The sequence below is a fragment of the Thalia democratica genome, chromosome 2 (genome assembly GCF_965202585.1).
Source record: "Thalia democratica chromosome 2, ktThaDemo2.hap1.1, whole genome shotgun sequence".
Taxonomy (NCBI): domain Eukaryota; kingdom Metazoa; phylum Chordata; class Thaliacea; order Salpida; family Salpidae; genus Thalia; species Thalia democratica.
This window is the reverse complement of record NC_139166.1, coordinates 94,000,127-94,020,875: the sequence shown is the minus strand read 5'-3', so window position 1 is coordinate 94,020,875 and position 20,749 is coordinate 94,000,127. Positions and strand designations below refer to the sequence as shown.

Sequence of the window (20,749 nt, the reverse complement as noted above, 5' to 3'; positions counted from 1 at the left end):
AGCAGTTCAAGGCCGGTAGAGGGCGAAAATGGGCTTTTTTAAAATTTAGCATTGAAAACAGCGAAATTATGAGGTTTTGAAAATAAGGCATTTTAGAATTAAGTTTTTGACTCTTTTAAAAAGTTCAAAAAGATAATAGGGTCCAGCGCGATTCGACGATCCGGACGACTGCCCGGGAAAGTTTTGTCCGGGAATGGCGCGCGAAAACCCGTTCTGGGGGTCCCGTGGGGACCCCAAAACACCGGTTTTCGGGTGAAAAGGTCCTTTTTTGGACTTTATTTCTGTCCGAAAAAAAGTAAAAATCGAGTATGGGCCTTTTCCAACGTCGACTTTCGTCGGAAAAAAGTAAAAGTAAAATTGAAATGAAAGCTCTTTTCCGCACTTCGACCCTTGGTTTTTCGACGGAAAAAGTAAAAGTAAAAATCGAAATAAGCTTACATACCGTAATTCAATGTTGGATTTTCGACGAAAAAAGTAAAAGTAAAAATCGAAAACCGCTCAAATACCTCGATTCATCATTGGTTTTACTTTGAAAAAAGTAAAAGTTAGAAGTCGGAAATGGCAGTTTTCGAGCAGTTCAAGGCCGGTAGAGGGCGAAAATGGGCTTTTTTAAAATTTAGCATTGAAAACAGCGAAATTATGAGGTTTTGAAAATAAGGCATTTTAGAATTAAGTTTTTGACTCTTTTAAAAAGTTCAAAAAGATAATAGGGTCCAGCGCGATTCGACGATCCGGACGACTGCCCGGGAAAGTTTTGTCCGGGAATGGCGCGCGAAAACCCGTTCTGGGGGTCCCGTGGGGACCCCAAAACACCGGTTTTCGGGTGAAAAGGTCCTTTTTTGGACTTTATTTCTGTCCGAAAAAAAGTAAAAATCGAGTATGGGCCTTTTCCAACGTCGACTTTCGTCGGAAAAAAGTAAAAGTAAAATTGAAATGAAAGCTCTTTTCGGCACTTCGACCCTTGGTTTTTCGACGGAAAAAGTAAAAGTAAAAATCGAAATAAGCTTACATACCGTAATTCAATGTTGGATTTTCGACGAAAAAAGTAAAAGTAAAAATCGAAAACCGCTCAAATACCTCGATTCATCATTGGTTTTACTTTGAAAAAAGTAAAAGTTAGAAGTCGGAAATGGCAGTTTTCGAGCAGTTCAAGGCCGGTAGAGGGCGAAAATGGGCTTTTTTAAAATTTAGCATTGAAAACAGCGAAATTATGAGGTTTTGAAAATAAGGCATTTTAGAATTAAGTTTTTGACTCTTTTAAAAAGTTCAAAAAGATAATAGGGTCCAGCGCGATTCGACGATCCGGACGACTGCCCGGGAAAGTTTTGTCCGGGAATGGCGCGCGAAAACCCGTTCTGGGGGTCCCGTGGGGACCCCAAAACACCGGTTTTCGGGTGAAAAGGTCCTTTTTTGGACTTTATTTCTGTCCGAAAAAAAGTAAAAATCGAGTATGGGCCTTTTCCAACGTCGACTTTCGTCGGAAAAAAGTAAAAGTAAAATTGAAATGAAAGCTCTTTTCCGCACTTCGACCCTTGGTTTTTCGACGGAAAAAGTAAAAGTAAAAATCGAAATAAGCTTACATACCGTAATTCAATGTTGGATTTTCGACGAAAAAAGTAAAAGTAAAAATCGAAAACCGCTCAAATACCTCGATTCATCATTGGTTTTACTTTGAAAAAAGTAAAAGTTAGAAGTCGGAAATGGCAGTTTTCGAGCAGTTCAAGGCCGGTAGAGGGCGAAAATGGGCTTTTTTAAAATTTAGCATTGAAAACAGCGAAATTATGAGGTTTTGAAAATAAGGCATTTTAGAATTAAGTTTTTGACTCTTTTAAAAAGTTCAAAAAGATAATAGGGTCCAGCGCGATTCGACGATCCGGACGACTGCCCGGGAAAGTTTTGTCCGGGAATGGCGCGCGAAAACCCGTTCTGGGGGTCCCGTGGGGACCCCAAAACACCGGTTTTCGGGTGAAAAGGTCCTTTTTTGGACTTTATTTCTGTCCGAAAAAAAGTAAAAATCGAGTATGGGCCTTTTCCAACGTCGACTTTCGTCGGAAAAAAGTAAAAGTAAAATTGAAATGAAAGCTCTTTTCCGCACTTCGACCCTTGGTTTTTCGACGGAAAAAGTAAAAGTAAAAATCGAAATAAGCTTACATACCGTAATTCAATGTTGGATTTTCGACGAAAAAAGTAAAAGTAAAAATCGAAAACCGCTCAAATACCTCGATTCATCATTGGTTTTACTTTGAAAAAAGTAAAAGTTAGAAGTCGGAAATGGCAGTTTTCGAGCAGTTCAAGGCCGGTAGAGGGCGAAAATGGGCTTTTTTAAAATTTAGCATTGAGAACAGCGAAATTATGAGGTTTTGAAAATAAGGCATTTTAGAATTAAGTTTTTGACTCTTTTAAAAAGTTCAAAAAGATAATAGGGTCCAGCGCGATTCGACGATCCGGACGACTGCCCGGGAAAGTTTTGTCCGGGAATGGCGCGCGAAAACCCGTTCTGGGGGTCCCGTGGGGACCTCAAAACACCGGTTTTCGGGTGAAAAGGTCCTTTTTTGGACTTTATTTCTGTCCGAAAAAAAGTAAAAATCGAGTATGGGCCTTTTCCAACGTCGACTTTCGTCGGAAAAAAGTAAAAGTAAAATTGAAATGAAAGCTCTTTTCGGCACTTCGACCCTTGGTTTTTCGACGGAAAAAGTAAAAGTAAAAATCGAAATAAGCTTACATACCGTAATTCAATGTTGGATTTTCGACGAAAAAAGTAAAAGTAAAAATCGAAAACCGCTCAAATACCTCGATTCATCATTGGTTTTACTTTGAAAAAAGTAAAAGTTAGAAGTCGGAAATGGCAGTTTTCGAGCAGTTCAAGGCCGGTAGAGGGCGAAAATGGGCTTTTTTAAAATTTAGCATTGAAAACAGCGAAATTATGAGGTTTTGAAAATAAGGCATTTTAGAATTAAGTTTTTGACTCTTTTAAAAAGTTCAAAAAGATAATAGGGTCCAGCGCGATTCGACGATCCGGACGACTGCCCGGGAAAGTTTTGTCCGGGAATGGCGCGCGAAAACCCGTTCTGGGGGTCCCGTGGGGACCCCAAAACACCGGTTTTCGGGTGAAAAGGTCCTTTTTTGGACTTTATTTCTGTCCGAAAAAAAGTAAAAATCGAGTATGGGCCTTTTCCAACGTCGACTTTCGTCGGAAAAAAGTAAAAGTAAAATTGAAATGAAAGCTCTTTTCGGCACTTCGACCCTTGGTTTTTCGACGGAAAAAGTAAAAGTAAAAATCGAAATAAGCTTACATACCGTAATTCAATGTTGGATTTTCGACGAAAAAAGTAAAAGTAAAAATCGAAAACCGCTCAAATACCTCGATTCATCATTGGTTTTACTTTGAAAAAAGTAAAAGTTAGAAGTCGGAAATGGCAGTTTTCGAGCAGTTCAAGGCCGGTAGAGGGCGAAAATGGGCTTTTTTAAAATTTAGCATTGAAAACAGCGAAATTATGAGGTTTTGAAAATAAGGCATTTTAGAATTAAGTTTTTGACTCTTTTAAAAAGTTCAAAAAGATAATAGGGTCCAGCGCGATTCGACGATCCGGACGACTGCCCGGGAAAGTTTTGTCCGGGAATGGCGCGCGAAAACCCGTTCTGGGGGTCCCGTGGGGACCCCAAAACACCGGTTTTCGGGTGAAAAGGTCCTTTTTTGGACTTTATTTCTGTCCGAAAAAAAGTAAAAATCGAGTATGGGCCTTTTCCAACGTCGACTTTCGTCGGAAAAAAGTAAAAGTAAAATTGAAATGAAAGCTCTTTTCCGCACTTCGACCCTTGGTTTTTCGACGGAAAAAGTAAAAGTAAAAATCGAAATAAGCTTACATACCGTAATTCAATGTTGGATTTTCGACGAAAAAAGTAAAAGTAAAAATCGAAAACCGCTCAAATACCTCGATTCATCATTGGTTTTACTTTGAAAAAAGTAAAAGTTAGAAGTCGGAAATGGCAGTTTTCGAGCAGTTCAAGGCCGGTAGAGGGCGAAAATGGGCTTTTTTAAAATTTAGCATTGAAAACAGCGAAATTATGAGGTTTTGAAAATAAGGCATTTTAGAATTAAGTTTTTGACTCTTTTAAAAAGTTCAAAAAGATAATAGGGTCCAGCGCGATTCGACGATCCGGACGACTGCCCGGGAAAGTTTTGTCCGGGAATGGCGCGCGAAAACCCGTTCTGGGGGTCCCGTGGGGACCCCAAAACACCGGTTTTCGGGTGAAAAGGTCCTTTTTTGGACTTTATTTCTGTCCGAAAAAAAGTAAAAATCGAGTATGGGCCTTTTCCAACGTCGACTTTCGTCGGAAAAAAGTAAAAGTAAAATTGAAATGAAAGCTCTTTTCCGCACTTCGACCCTTGGTTTTTCGACGGAAAAAGTAAAAGTAAAAATCGAAATAAGCTTACATACCGTAATTCAATGTTGGATTTTCGACGAAAAAAGTAAAAGTAAAAATCGAAAACCGCTCAAATACCTCGATTCATCATTGGTTTTACTTTGAAAAAAGTAAAAGTTAGAAGTCGGAAATGGCAGTTTTCGAGCAGTTCAAGGCCGGTAGAGGGCGAAAATGGGCTTTTTTAAAATTTAGCATTGAAAACAGCGAAATTATGAGGTTTTGAAAATAAGGCATTTTAGAATTAAGTTTTTGACTCTTTTAAAAAGTTCAAAAAGATAATAGGGTCCAGCGCGATTCGACGATCCGGACGACTGCCCGGGAAAGTTTTGTCCGGGAATGGCGCGCGAAAACCCGTTCTGGGGGTCCCGTGGGGACCCCAAAACACCGGTTTTCGGGTGAAAAGGTCCTTTTTTGGACTTTATTTCTGTCCGAAAAAAAGTAAAAATCGAGTATGGGCCTTTTCCAACGTCGACTTTCGTCGGAAAAAAGTAAAAGTAAAATTGAAATGAAAGCTCTTTTCGGCACTTCGACCCTTGGTTTTTCGACGGAAAAAGTAAAAGTAAAAATCGAAATAAGCTTACATACCGTAATTCAATGTTGGATTTTCGACGAAAAAAGTAAAAGTAAAAATCGAAAACCGCTCAAATACCTCGATTCATCATTGGTTTTACTTTGAAAAAAGTAAAAGTTAGAAGTCGGAAATGGCAGTTTTCGAGCAGTTCAAGGCCGGTAGAGGGCGAAAATGGGCTTTTTTAAAATTTAGCATTGAAAACAGCGAAATTATGAGGTTTTGAAAATAAGGCATTTTAGAATTAAGTTTTTGACTCTTTTAAAAAGTTCAAAAAGATAATAGGGTCCAGCGCGATTCGACGATCCGGACGACTGCCCGGGAAAGTTTTGTCCGGGAATGGCGCGCGAAAACCCGTTCTGGGGGTCCCGTGGGGACCCCAAAACACCGGTTTTCGGGTGAAAAGGTCCTTTTTTGGACTTTATTTCTGTCCGAAAAAAAGTAAAAATCGAGTATGGGCCTTTTCCAACGTCGACTTTCGTCGGAAAAAAGTAAAAGTAAAATTGAAATGAAAGCTCTTTTCCGCACTTCGACCCTTGGTTTTTCGACGGAAAAAGTAAAAGTAAAAATCGAAATAAGCTTACATACCGTAATTCAATGTTGGATTTTCGACGAAAAAAGTAAAAGTAAAAATCGAAAACCGCTCAAATACCTCGATTCATCATTGGTTTTACTTTGAAAAAAGTAAAAGTTAGAAGTCGGAAATGGCAGTTTTCGAGCAGTTCAAGGCCGGTAGAGGGCGAAAATGGGCTTTTTTAAAATTTAGCATTGAAAACAGCGAAATTATGAGGTTTTGAAAATAAGGCATTTTAGAATTAAGTTTTTGACTCTTTTAAAAAGTTCAAAAAGATAATAGGGTCCAGCGCGATTCGACGATCCGGACGACTGCCCGGGAAAGTTTTGTCCGGGAATGGCGCGCGAAAACCCGTTCTGGGGGTCCCGTGGGGACCCCAAAACACCGGTTTTCGGGTGAAAAGGTCCTTTTTTGGACTTTATTTCTGTCCGAAAAAAAGTAAAAATCGAGTATGGGCCTTTTCCAACGTCGACTTTCGTCGGAAAAAAGTAAAAGTAAAATTGAAATGAAAGCTCTTTTCCGCACTTCGACCCTTGGTTTTTCGACGGAAAAAGTAAAAGTAAAAATCGAAATAAGCTTACATACCGTAATTCAATGTTGGATTTTCGACGAAAAAAGTAAAAGTTACATGAGTTACAAAAAACTAGCCTTGGTCATGATTAAGTTTAATAAAGAAAAGAGAAAGCCATAGCTCAAAAGTAACAGTATAGTTAAAGAAATATTTTGATAAAAATGATTTAAGGACTAAATAAATAATTCATATTTCAATTTTTCATAGGCAGGGCAGGGGAACATCGAGAAAATACAATGTGCCAGTTCGCCACCGCGTGGCTGATATGCAGAACTTCATGCTGACATGTGCACTCCCTTCACAATACTTGCTCCGCATCACAAAACTCACCATAGCCGGTCACCAGCCGGCCCGCAAATTCCGAGAGGTTGCTTTTTTTTTTGAAATTAACTATTGGTTTTCGTGTACATTAGAAAAGTTATGATAATTTGTAAATGTTTTTTTATATGAATTGAAATTATTATTTGTTTTTAAACTATGAATGAGTATACTGTATGGATATTTTTTTACCATTAGAATTAATATAAGTTCACTAAGCTTTCATTCAAGACATTTCTTTTAGTCAGATTAAATGTCAGAGTATTGAATTTTTTATTAAGAATTGCTATAAATAAACACTTTTTAAGCTATAAATTAAAGGTAGTATACTAGAAAATAAGACGAATTTGTTACTTTCTCTATGGGTAAGTTCGTCGGTATATTTAAACCTACAGAGTTTTCGAGCCTTGTTAAACACGGTTTCAATGTTCGAAATTGTTCGGATAAGACCCAATGAAGGGAGAAATTTCAAGGCTCGTTTTGTAGTTTTTAGCCCTCTAAAAGTTTTTCTTTTAAAACGTTTTGGTACTTTCTATTGCTAAGCCCTTGATAATCAAACCATACTCTTTTCTCGTACTGTGTTTTCTCGAATACATCGCGCCTACTTTGTATTTTGCTAATCTCTGCTCTTAACAACTCAATTTTAAGGTTGGATCTATAACTTCGTTACAGGCTGTTATAATCTTGGTGAAATTTTTGTGGTCTCACTCAATTACTTCGAGGCGCCTAACTCCACCTCATTGATACTCTGCACAATCTGCTAAGTAAATCAGGTCACGTCCTTTTTGTATCATATTTATCTAGCTATGCGCTCTTCCCATGTTTTAAGTTGGTAGAGGTCTTTATCTAGGCTTGATATTAACCAATTCAATGAGGTTCTATCCAATTAGTTAAATTGTTTGTACCTAAAATTTAGATTTAGGTAGGCTACAGGATCGGGGCTACTAAACAAGGCAAAACTATAAACTAATGTCTTATATTTGTCTTTTTTAAACTTATTTCAGTCCCTAGAAACTTGACTGCTTTCAAAAATACAAAAAAATATAACTTAGTATATATCTAATCTTGTAAATTTATTGTATGTATTCAGTTTACAATATACATATAATCTTTTAAAATTTAAAGCTAACTTAAATCTTTATTATTTTATATTTAGTAAACTTTTAATAAAACTGATTGCTTTTAAAAAATGTGTCTATTTAAGGAACCTATTGAATTATGTGGCTTTCTTACTATTTTAAGTGTCTTAGTCCCCATGGTTACCTTTAAATCAAATTTCAACAACTGTTCAATTTCTCAGAATATTTATGACATAAAGTCGCATTTTAACACAATATTTTTCTAATTTTTTGCTAAATTCTAATGATGAATTGAACAAAGTAATATTTTTTATAAATACTATGTAGGACAAATTTAAACTAAGGTGGCCGAAGAACAAAGTAAAAAAAAACTTTTTATACGTATAAACAATTTCTAATAAAAAACTAATCGCATATATGTACAACTCTAACAAAAAAAGTTATTGTAAACAAAAAAAAGGGAAAGTCCTTGAAATGTATTTAATCAAATTCATTATAGGAAAACAGCCAATTTATTAGGTATTTTCGCTATCTATCGTTTGGTTACGCACTTTCGCTGTGGACACAACGTGCGTAGATTCGCGAGAGGTGACTGTACTTGCTATTCTAACAAAAAAAACTTTTAATTAACACTGATCTCTGTTGAAATTAAGTTATTAACTGAATTGAATATTATGGTATTGATAAGTTGAATTATTTTATTATAAATATATATACCGAACCGGTGTGCAATTTTTTGTGCCTAGTAAAAATAACTTTTAACACATAACACTGCGTTTAGGTGCTCATTAAAAAAGGTACTAGATAATTATAACTAGATATTTTCAAAATGACTAAAGTCGAACAAATGTTTCTTGTAAGTTAAAGTTTGTTTAACAGACATATTCTTGAGATGGTGTTTGAGTCGTATACCACTTTTGTGTTTAAGATGCCAAATATCTTGATTCCATTGTTTTATAATGTGTCAGTTACACTAAAAAGCTTAAATACACCTGGGTTAATATAAAAGTTCTGTTTTGTTGATGCTTTTAACAGAATACTTTATAGGTCAAAAAGAAGCTTGAACATGTTTAACTAAAAGCTACAAAACTATGTACATTTGAAAGCACTTAACCAATTACATTGAAAAACTTAATTTCTTAATACTTTCGCAAGATTTAGTTTAAGTTTTGTTTTAGAGTTATCGTTGTACCGCGAAAACAAAAAATATTTTATAAGTTTTAAAGATACGCAAATGAGCTAATAATAGTACAACAAATAAATAAATATTTTCAAGTTATAAAAAATAACAATAAGTGAAGTTTTTGTAAATATATATGTTATAAATCAAACTACTTTTTTACCAAGAGTTACGTTCTTTTCAACGGTTATAAGAGGTGTGCATACAATTAACATAGAAACAGTTTTATGAAGTTAAAAATAATTTTATTAATATTTAAAACGTGTTATTTCATAGGTTACTATGAAGAAGGACCAAGTAGACGCAATAAGACTTAAGAACCAGAAGCGAAGTAAACAAGAGATACTGCAAATTTGTTCCTAGTGTTTCTTACTTAATAGGTGAACGTTGTTTGTTTTAGTTTATAAGTTAGTTGATAAAATAAGTTGTATTTAATATTTCAGAATACATTTCAACATAATTCAGTAAAATACAAGTCAAAAGGTACACATTTTAAATTTAAGTTTTTTACCATTATTACGTCATTAAATTATTTGGAATGAAGCAGGACCGGACCACAATGGTAGCCTAAACCAGAAGTCGCAGTGCACTTAAAAAAAAACGTTGTCGCGGTCCACACTTAAATAAAACATTATAAAAATAAAAATGTGATAAAATATACTATGATAAAGCACTTATAAATTGATTTATTATTAGCATTTAATTTCTTTTATTTTAAAGTAGTGCTTAATTTTATCCGATATTGGAACTGTCGCTCTGCAAACGAAGTTTGATTAAATACTTATTTATACATTAAAAATAAGTGAGCTATCTATTAATTAGCTTCAAGTGGCGTCAGGTGCAAATCTGATGATACTTCTTTAACTTGATTGCTTAATACTCAATAAAAATTAAAAACTGCAGTCATATTATTCTAAGGCAAAATTATGAATTAACAGTAGCTTTAAAAGGTCCTTACAGTTCAAAAAATAAACTTGTGGAGTTTTTATTACATGTCGTTTCGTTCTAGTAGAAAAAATTAAAAGTTTAAATTACTGTTTACATACATATACACAACTGAATATTTATTTAATTTCGAATACTACCTTTTTAGTTGTTAAACTCTGTACTGGCTTTTTATTTCATCGGTGTTTTGTACTTTTATAAATCAAAAATACTCAGCTTAAATATATTTAATTATGTCATCAATTGTTTAAAAACACAGTAACATTAATATTAAAATTAGCTTTACAGTGTTAAGCTTCTTTATTGTAGCACAAATTTCAAGTAACTAATTTTTTAAAACACAAAGCTTATGGTAACTTTTAGTTTTGATGATGTTGTTAAAAATAGTATTTTGTAGTGAGTTTGTTTTACTATTTACTTTGAAATTAAAACAAATTACAATATCAAGCTTACTATCGAGTTTGTAACATCTCAATGAGTAAAAGATATATTATATTTAGAAAGTTATCAAAATAGTATAGTTACTAGTGAAACTTAAAGTACTTGCCTTTTAAAAAATAAAATGTTAAAGTTAAGAACAAAAATAGTGTTGAAGTAAACTTATAAACTGCAGTAATTGTTTTAAACGGAAATAGAAAATGCTAAAAGCTATTTGTTATTAAAATTATATTATTAACATTTAACTTGATCTTTAAAAGATGATAGTTTATCTTAACTTTTATTTAAAAGTTGCACAATATTTATATTCTAAACAACATTAATTAAACAATTTAAAATTTTAAGTTTTTGTTCTACACAATGTTTAATGTGTAATGCAATGATCACGAACTAAAACCTCTTTAAGTAAGACTGACAAAGCTATATATACTATTATTAAGTGCTAAAAATTAGTACTATTTAGATTCTCGTTAAAACTGATTTAATTAAAAAAGTCTGTTAACTTAACAAAAATTCAAAAGTGCCTAATGACGAATTGAACAATTATTATAGAGCTTTCATTCGAGTTATTATGAGGGTTAAACTAAATTATAATACAAAAAACTTATTGGATATAGCATACAATGAAATAAAAATATGAAGTACAAATACGATATAAATACAAGCACAAATGCAACAAACTTAGTAAACGGTAAAATATGCAATTACGGACATGAAAATGTTATGAAATGTTATGATATTGAATAAAATTTAGCGAAGTTTCTACATCTACCAGTTTGCTCGGTCCTGGAGTTGAGAAAAGGTTTTTTTGTCAGCGGATGCTATTTCAAATATTTCAATATTACACAGAAAGCATGTTCTGCTCGGTTTGCGTTGATCAATTTTATGCATTATCTTCCATTTAACATTGTTCTTAATCATATCATCTTTGAAGTTAGCGGCCTGAATAAATGAGCTGAATTTTGTGGATTCTTTCAGAATTTAATTTCTGCAGCATATTTTCATTGTATCTTGTTTTAAAGTTTCTTGCAGTGGATCCAATATAACGCTGTTCTTTGTTATTATATGAGACAGTAGCTTTGTATATGACACGTCTGGAAAGGCATTTACCTTCCACTGGGCATGAGGTTATAATTCTACAACTGTAAGTTGTTTCATTTTTCTTCTGCTTTTTTTACTATCCTCTATGATTTTGAGATTTGATTCGGTGATTTCGGATTGTTAATTGGCATACGTGAATAACTTATTTTGGTTGTCTTTCTGTTGAGAATTTTATTTATCTGTTTTTAGGTAAAAACTTATCTACTAACTTAAGAAGATTTTCATATTTTGGTCTTTAATGTTGCGCTAAAAGGGGGGTTGTAGTATAACATTTGCTTTTTTCTTCTTTTTCTACCGGCCGTATCGTAATTTTGATATGAGTATTCTAAGATTTTATTAAAGCCACTGTTTTTAACGCCTTCTCGTATGATTCCTTGTAATTAATGGACATAGTGTTGTTTTTTGATGAAGCAGAAAATATATTTTGTATCATATTATGTAGTTTTCTTTTGACGCTTGGTGGATGGTTAGAGTTTTTATTTATGTTTTTTTCTTTAGCGTTGGGTTTTCTGTGGGGATGATATATCATTCTCTAGATCAAGTAATACATCCAGGAAGTCTATCTTACTGCTGTCCAATTCGATCATATTTTTCAAATTTTGTTCAGAGTAACCCGCTCTAATATCTTTTTTTTTATGATTCTTTTTATCGCTTTTTAATTATCAAAAGTCCATCATCGCGGTACAACTCGAAGTTATCTTTAGATAAAAATTGGTTTGAGTTATTCAACAGGAACGAAACGATTAAGTTGCAAACTTCAGCGCCATGGTAGCTTCCCATCGGAACGTCAAATAGGTCTTCTTTTGCATTCTTTTTGTCCAAACTTTGTTGACATGTCTGAGAACTGCCTTGCATGAGTGTAGTATAGTATCTATGTCTGAGTTTGTTATTTTCATATATTTCTTTTCAAATTCGATAGATTTTTTAGTAACAGCTTTTTCGAGTTACTTGGGTAGGATTCTTCTATATTAAATTTTATAAACGTGTAACTACTCTTGTTGTGGATTTTATAACATTATCAGTTTTTTTTCACTTCTGTAACTTAGTTTTTTCTTTAACTGTATTCTAAATTGTTAACAATAATTTTGTATTCTAAACAACCAAATAGTATGTTAAACGCTTCTGCTACAGCAAACAATCAATGTATATGTTATAATACACAACATGAAGGTAATTTTACTTTTACATAATAAATAAAATAAAATTACTGGTCACTCTTCTTAACATTATTAAAACTATTGAGAAATTCAACGACCTTATGTAAACACAATAAATATTTTGTTCACGCTTTTCAATTAAAATTTACTGCTTTTGGTTTGAAGTTAAATATGTGTACAAAGTGTTTACCTTCTTCTTTCTAGTTAAAATTTTAATGCTTGCCTAAGCTTACCAACTTTCTGCTATAAGATTCTATTTTAATGAAAAATTTTGTTTTGTAGTAACAACTGTGCCAGAAGTTTTTAAACAGTGGACTTAAATTTAAATTAAGGATGTTTCTTAAAATCATGTCCACTAACTTTAACAACTAACTATAACTCGTAAAAGTTTATACTGAAAAAACTCTATTTATTAAAAATAAGTAAAGTATTTCAACTAAAACATTAAAAGACTTTAAATTAAAACCATAATGATAAAATAGAAGCGTTTAAATTTGTTTTAGTATTGATAAAAATACAATGATCTAGCCTACTATCGGTTTGTAATAACAAAATAAAAGAAAGATAATGTATAAGAAGTTGGTTAATTTTTTTAGCTCTTAGTACAACTTGAATTACTTGCTATTCAAAAAAGTATATGTTAAACTGGAAAAGTAAGGTTTAACATGTTTTTTAGCAGAGTACTGCATATACTCATATAAAACTTAAATTAGGGACTAAAATGATGATTATAAATTAAAATGTTTAAAAGCTTTAATAATATTTAAGTATTCTTCCAATATACATTAAAAACGTTTTAGCATTTAAATATTTAAACTTATTACAAGCTAGTTGTAAATTTAATACATTATTAATTTTCTAAGTAACCACATACTTATGTTGTAAAAGCAAACAATTATTTTACACGTTTTGTAAAAGAATAAGAAAATATTTTAACTGCCTATAACATAACTTAATTGCGTTTAATGACTAGTCACTATTAAAAACTGTTCAGATAATAGATTGTATTATGTAAAATATACTAAATAAAAAGATACCTTTGGTCCATGTCATTAATAAAATAGTCTTTGGTTGAAAGTTTGATTTTTGTTTTACTTGGTGTCCAGTTTTGTTCACTTTTTAAAAACCATAATGCTTGCCTAAGCTTAAAAATTTTCTATTACAATTATCTGTTTTGATTAAATTAAGCGTTTTGTAACAAAAACTCACATATAGGTGAAATTAATAAAACTATAAATTTTTCTTACAAAAATAACTATTACTTAATCTTTAAGCTTAAGAAAAAAATTAAAAAAAAAAAAAATTCCACATAATAAACCCATTCAACATATTAAAATAAGTCTAGTATTGTAACTTAACATATCAGGTTAATAAATCAAAAAACCAAAGATGAAAGTAGGTTTTGAAACATGTAAAATTTTCATTTTATATGTATCAAAGTAATCCAACCTCACTACCATCTTTCTTTTGATTGTATCTTATACGAATAAAAATCTGATTTATCATAAGTATCAAAAATAAACAACATTATACTAATAAGGCTATTGATAATTTTGTCAAACAAAATTTGGGCAAAAAAACTATGCTCAACTTTCGGCGCAACCGCTCAAAATCTAGGATATAACTTAAATAAAAAACAGTCATTTAATAAGGGAGACTCTCTTGGGCAAGCCAAAAAAAAATTGGCAAAAAAAAAGGACGTTTGTCTTTCGACAAACGCCCTTGAAATATAATGTTAAAGCCTGAAAAAAATTGGTAAAAAAAAAGGCGAACGTCTTTCGACGAACGCCATTGGAAAAAATAAATTGAAAAAAAATGGGAAAATTTTGGAGCAAAAAAAGGCCCCGAAGCCGCCGCGGCGGCTTCGGGGCCTTTTTTTGCTCCAAAATTTTCCCATTTTTTTTCAATCTTTTCTATCAAACTCTCTCACACTTATAAAATTCATTTTCAACTAATTTTCGAAAAAAACAGCCCTCCCCTTTTGCTGAAATTTTTTTCTCAAAGCTTCTGCTTCGTTCGCAAAACTCTTCGCTGTACATGAGCTCTGATCAGTAAAGCGACCGTGTGATTCAGTCGCTTTTTTACTTGTTACATTTTGTGTGCTTTACCATTCGCCATTTCTAGTACCTCGCCTTCTCTGCTTCAGTCGCCCCGGCCAAACCTTTACCTCTAGAAATGCTTTAATCACTTCATTTCGCACACGTTCTTTTACTTGGGCTGAATCATATCAGAGCTCGTTTACTCACTGCTACTTCTTGCGAGAGCGCGGCTTTTACATGGCTTTCTTCGGACGGTTTCTGCCATTCCTCTCGCTTTACCTTTACTTCTTGCGAGAGCCCGGCTTTTACATGGCTTTCTTCGGACGGTACCTGCCATTCCTCTCGCTTTACCTTCCCTAGCTACTTATTCAATGAGGTCTGCTATACGACTTCTAACCGCCCAGCTGCGGTCTTTCAACTCCAGCTTGAGTCGACGGCCACGTCAACTCAAGCTATATGCCTGCAAAACACTAATAGTTAACTCGCCTTGACGACGTCTACCCGCTTAGACCTCTAGGGATTTATTCATTACAACTTTACATTGTAAAATCCCTAAGCTGACTAAGTCGTCAGCTCGCTTTCTGGCACACTACAAGTGCCTTCCTTAATAGTGTAACATTAAGCATACGCGTATGATGCTCAAATGTTCGTGTCTAAAAATTAGGCTACCTCAAGAGAGTCAAACTTTTTCTCTCTTTTATAAAATCACTTGTTTGCAATATTGCTTAACTTGTATGTAATACTCTTTATATCATCATGTTTACCACATGCACTATACACATCGATAAGGACACTAAGAGGTACGCATTTGCGTAAAGTACGCACTTACAATAACAATGAGTTTATTTATAAAGTATAAATGTAAAAGTTTTTACTTTTTTCAAACTTAGATGTTGGGTTTTTTATTTAAGTAACTATATATTATATATACTTTACAGCAAACACAGTTTTATTTTCAGTTAAACAGCTGTGAAGTTTAAGATGTAACAAATATGGTTCATTTGCATTGCTAGCTGTTTTAAATATAACAAAGCTATACAAACAACAAGTTTTATTTGAAAACAACACTGAATATAAATTTTTATTACATATACATATTCCTTCCTATAACAAACTTTATAACAACATGTGCTTTTATACTACTAACAAGTCTCTAATATAAATTTTAGTTTTATCAATATTTTATTATGTATGAGATTATTAGTATCTATATTGATTTTTTTAACTAGTTTTATTAAAATTTTTGAAAATTTGATTATTTTTGAAATTGTTATTTTCACTATGAAAAAATTCAAATAATAAATACTAAAGCTTGTTAGCATTTTCAAATTAAATATCTTAAATTTCATAATTTGAAACTACAAGTTTTCTTATTAATAATTGCTTACAATAAGTTGCAAACTGACTATTTCAATTAAGAAAACATAACCAAACCAGTTTATTATAAGTGATGCATTTTTTTATTGAAAACAAAATTTTGACATGTTATCACTTGTGCTTTGTTGTTTTTATTGTTCAACAGGCAAATAGACATGTCGATATCTGCGTCCTCACTGCGGCTCCGGTTCACCATCTTGGGCCGGTTTCATGCTGTCCGAAAGCATTAATTTTTAACATTAATTAACATTAATTTTTCGTATGTTGGCACTTTTGAGTATACTTTATGTAGTATATTTGTATGATAAATCTATTGAAATTCTGATTATTTTATTTATTTTATTTTTTAAGTCTAAATTATAAGTTCTAGAAAATTTTGTTGTTAATTTTAATGTATTTTTTAAATTCATTGCTTGTAAGTTGTCCTCTTTTTAATCTGTTTTATTTTGTCTTTTCATAAAATATCAAAATCCAAACAATTTATTTTGCATGTTAAGTAAAGATTATTGTATTGTAGCTTTTAATTATACACTCTGTAACAGTGCTAACTGATTTAATCAGTCTGACAGAATGACTAAATTTATGGGTTTTTATACCCAAAATGTAAAAGAGAATAATTAAATTACGTTTAATAAAGAAGTTATTTAAGTTAAATATGTGTAAATTTTGTACACTTTTTAGTGAAATAAATATTGTTAGCATAAATTATTATTTTTTTTAGTAACTATTTACAAACTACAATGACATTAAATTTTTAAACTATATAAGATTAAAAGTGTTTAGATTTTGTAAATCTCTCATACTTTAACAAGTTTACTAATTGATATTTTTACCTATATTGTTTCTGTGTATACAGTACTCTTCTGCACGGTAGCTAAACGTGGACGTTTTCTAGTGCACAATAAGAGAATCTCAACATCTTCCGCGTACAGTGCCTTCGTCGTATTGTTAGAATAGCAAAAAAAAAAAAAAGACCACTAACGAGAAAGTATTGAAACGTATTAGTTTTGACCGACTTTACACTCAATCAACGCAGGTTTCGCTGTCATGTTCTAAAGTAAACCCAAGATAGTTTGTTGTACAGCGACTTCGCAACCACGAACTTCCAAGACTACGTATTATAGTCGTATGACGTAACAATATTGAACATCAGCACTGGTGAGTTGCAGCTACATGTTAATCTACTATCCACGAATAAAGAGACTGAAGCAGAAGAATAAAAAGTCACTTACTTATCTTTTTCTTTTATTGTTAAGTAGATCAGCTTATAATTTGTTGCATAACTGTAAATCGTTTTACTGTCGTTTATACTGAAAATATTTATTATGTGTTATTTTCTCTTGTCTTACTAATCTTAACCTGTTAATCTTCAGAGTATGTTTGCTATTGTACGCAAAGTACATAGTGCGTCTATTACTATTATAAAATAACAGTAACTATTAGAAAAATTGAAAATTGCTTGTATTGAATGTGTTTCTACAGCAATGGTGTACTAAAGTTTTTCAACAAACTTAATTTTTAATTCGAACAAAACAATCTAGATACGTTTGAAAAAATTTAAACTTAACACACCAACACTTAACAATTATTTTTAAATGCCATTTTAAATTGCTTTTTCGAAATTATTAAGCATATCTTTGTTTGTTTTTTTTTTCTAAATCTCATGTCTTTTTAGTAGTTACTTTGTTAATTATTTTTTCTTTAGTGTTTAAGCTTAGTTAAAACTCATTATTACAAAAAATAAGGCTGTTCAAATTTTGTTATAGAAAATTGCAGAATTGATCTTATATTATAAGAAACATTATAACACTACGAAATATTATTTAGTTTTTTTTTTTAATTATACATTAATTAAAACTAACAAGCTAGCTTTACATAACTCAACAGTAGATATTTAACAAAATCAGGTTTATAAAGAGAGCTGTAGTTTACACCTCAGGTATACTTTGTAAAAAAAAGCCTTTGTTTAAAATTCCCCGGCGTAAGGTCTTATAAATTATAATATTTATTTTAAATCTTACTACTGCCGGATTTTAACACTTTACACAAGGCTTTTTACTAAGTCTAGCTTTGTATATTAAATAACAAGATGTTAGTTTTCAGTTGTAAATTTGTTAACATCATTTTAATGAATTGTAGTAATATTTTCAGATACTCACTGATAAACATTGTGTCATTGCATAAATTTTTAATAAAAACGCTTATAGTTTAAATATTTCAGGATTTTATTTTAAAAAGTTTGTTGTGTTACTGTGATATTAGCAAAATGAACTTAAGTTCAATCATACTACTCGCAATTTTTCAAAAAACCAATTTAAATCATTGTTACAAAAGTAAAACTTTAAAGCTCATTATCGGTAGCATGGCATATAGTTTTAAATAACAAGTAAGAACTATGAAATCAACTGTTTAATTGTACATTACATTTGAGCTAGTAAAAAATATCAAAATAGTTCAAAAAATATATACAAACATTTATAAGTTGGTTTCAAATACTAATTAGTTGTACTGAAGTATAATTATTGATTAGATAAGATACTACTTAATCGTTGTGCAAAATTAATGTTCCTACTTAATTATTCATTGTTAATGTTAATTCTATTCATTAGAATTTTCCTAAAAACATTTTTGAAAACTAACAGAAACAAAAGTAAATAAAAGTTATGGGAAATTTTGTTACAAAAATGTTTGGTGCGACTGAAGAGCATCTAACACATGCACGGAATACTAATGCAGTGTCGATTGTGGGCAAAGAAGAAAATAAGATTGGTGTTTCTTTTGATGTTTTAATTAACAATTTCGGCTACTTTAATTATAAAAACTTTTTCAAGAATGATGACAAACCGTTGATTTTTAAATTTCCAAAAATATCCGAGTCTACTACGCTGAGTGTTTTGGAGTTTGTAGAAAAAGGTAAGCATTTTTTAAGTTTTTTTATTAATGAGAGGTTATATAACAAAACGAAAAATTTCTCGAAAATGTTGTGGTTTAAAGACCTGGGTACACAAAATGACCTCTCGGTCATCAAGTTGCACAATTAACTTGTTCATAATTAACTCGGGGCAAAAAAAATTACATTTAAAGTTTAAACTCCTAAACGAAAACTCTACAAAGAATTAGGATATTAAATTTAAGAATTCTTTCTTTTCTAACAAAAACATACAAAAAAATTAAAGGATTATTTATATAATAGTACCTAACAGTATATATATTTTCAACTTTACGTTAAAAGTTAAAATTTTAATCTGAAATGTTTTCAATTTTTAAATTTATCAGTATTTATAGCAAGTGATTTAACCTTATAAGGATTAAAAAAAACTAATTATAAATTATATATATTTTAAGTTTTTAAAAGAATGTTTATGAATTTAGACTGTACTATCAACTAATTTTTACTTATTAAAAATTAAGTAGTGATAAAGTTAAACTATAAATGTTTTTAAACACACAAAAAAAAGCTGCAATATATATTATATCCAATAATGTGCTTAAACTAAGTAAAAAATATAAACTAACTATAGACTTTATAAAAAATCTTAGTTGTTATAACTTTGAATAAATAATTAAGTAATTGAGTTAAACCAAACAGAAATAATAATGTTAACAACCACAAAAATACTTTAAATTGTAAATAAGTTTTTCTTGAAAAAATATAAACAAATAAAATAATTAAATAAGTCAGCCTGTTATTAGTTTCAAATTTTATCAGTAATTTCAGCTTATGAAATATATTTAAATTTTTCAGGTCAAACCGAAGTAAATAAAAAGAATTTAATCTCTATACTTGAAGCTGAAAGACTACTTAAAAACTCTAGTTTAAAAATGTACCTTTGTAATTTTATAGTTGAAGAGGTGACTATTAAAAACTGGTGTTTTTATTTACATCTTTCTAAAGTTTTCTATTTAAAAGACCTGGAAGAATTCTTGCTAAGCTTGTGCTTAAATTGTTTTCTAACAAACTATCAGCCTGATGTTTTATTGGAGTTGAGTTTTACGGACATATCCACTTTAGTTTCTTCCTCTAACTTAAAAATTGACTCAGAGTTGGAAATATTTAACGTAATAGTAAGTTGGGTGGGCTACAAAAAATTTGAACGTAAATGTTACACTGACAAACTTTTAAGTTTAGTTCGGTTACCTTTGTCGACAGAAGAAATACTTAAAAATGTCGTAAAAGAACATCCTCTGTGTAGTAATAGTGCGCTGTGTAAAAATATAATTAATAAAGCTTTGAAAGCAAAAAGAAATAAGTTTCAAAACGTAAAAAAGTTTTGGTTTGAGAACCGTTGTAATAGTCAGATAAATTTTGACAAAAATGAAATTTTATTTTTTGGTAGTGAATTAAGTTTCAAAAACGATACTTTTGAACCATTAGTTCTCTCTCACATAACTGATAGAAACACAATAGATGAAATTAAATCAACAAACAACATGCTAAAGCAAATGCCTGAAAAGTTTGTTTGTACTTTAATAGGCACAAAAATATATTGTTTTATTGGTGATCAAGGTGAAAAAGATGGGTCTTTTCAGGTTTATTGCCGAAGGACGGATCAATGGAACCGTTTGGAAATTCTCCCTAAAAAAGGCATATAAATGTTTTTTGTACTTGTGCATTTGTCGGTAAAATATATGTTTTCGGTGGTTTACATCATTACGATAACAACTTTGTATACGACCCAGATAAAAACAATTGGAAGAAAATTTCGAGTAAAATCAATTCAGTAAAATATAAATCATCATGCACAGTTTTTAATGGACAATGTGTTATTATAGGGGGTATTACGTTTACCGAAAATCGCCAAAACTACTTAAAATTAGTTGAAAGTTATGATGACTACCTTGACAAGTGGTCACTTTTACCGAACTTAAACATCGGTCGAAAATACCCAGGTTTACTCGCACGTGGTAACAAACTGTTTGTTATTAGCGGTGCATGTGATAAACATGAAGTTTACGATTGTATGACAAAAAAGTTCA

General features: G+C 31.3%; 1 protein-coding gene across 1 annotated transcript in view; it reads left to right on the top strand.

Moving 5' to 3' along the window:
* LOC145829122 (cap-specific mRNA (nucleoside-2'-O-)-methyltransferase 1-like) overlaps positions 1-20,749 on the top strand; it is a 52,363-nt gene that overhangs the window by 12,400 nt on the left and 19,214 nt on the right. The window contains exon 2 of the mRNA XM_082936854.1: positions 6,346-6,505. Coding sequence (XP_082792980.1) covers positions 6,346-6,505 — 160 coding nt within the window. The remainder of the gene's footprint in view (positions 1-6,345; positions 6,506-20,749) is intronic.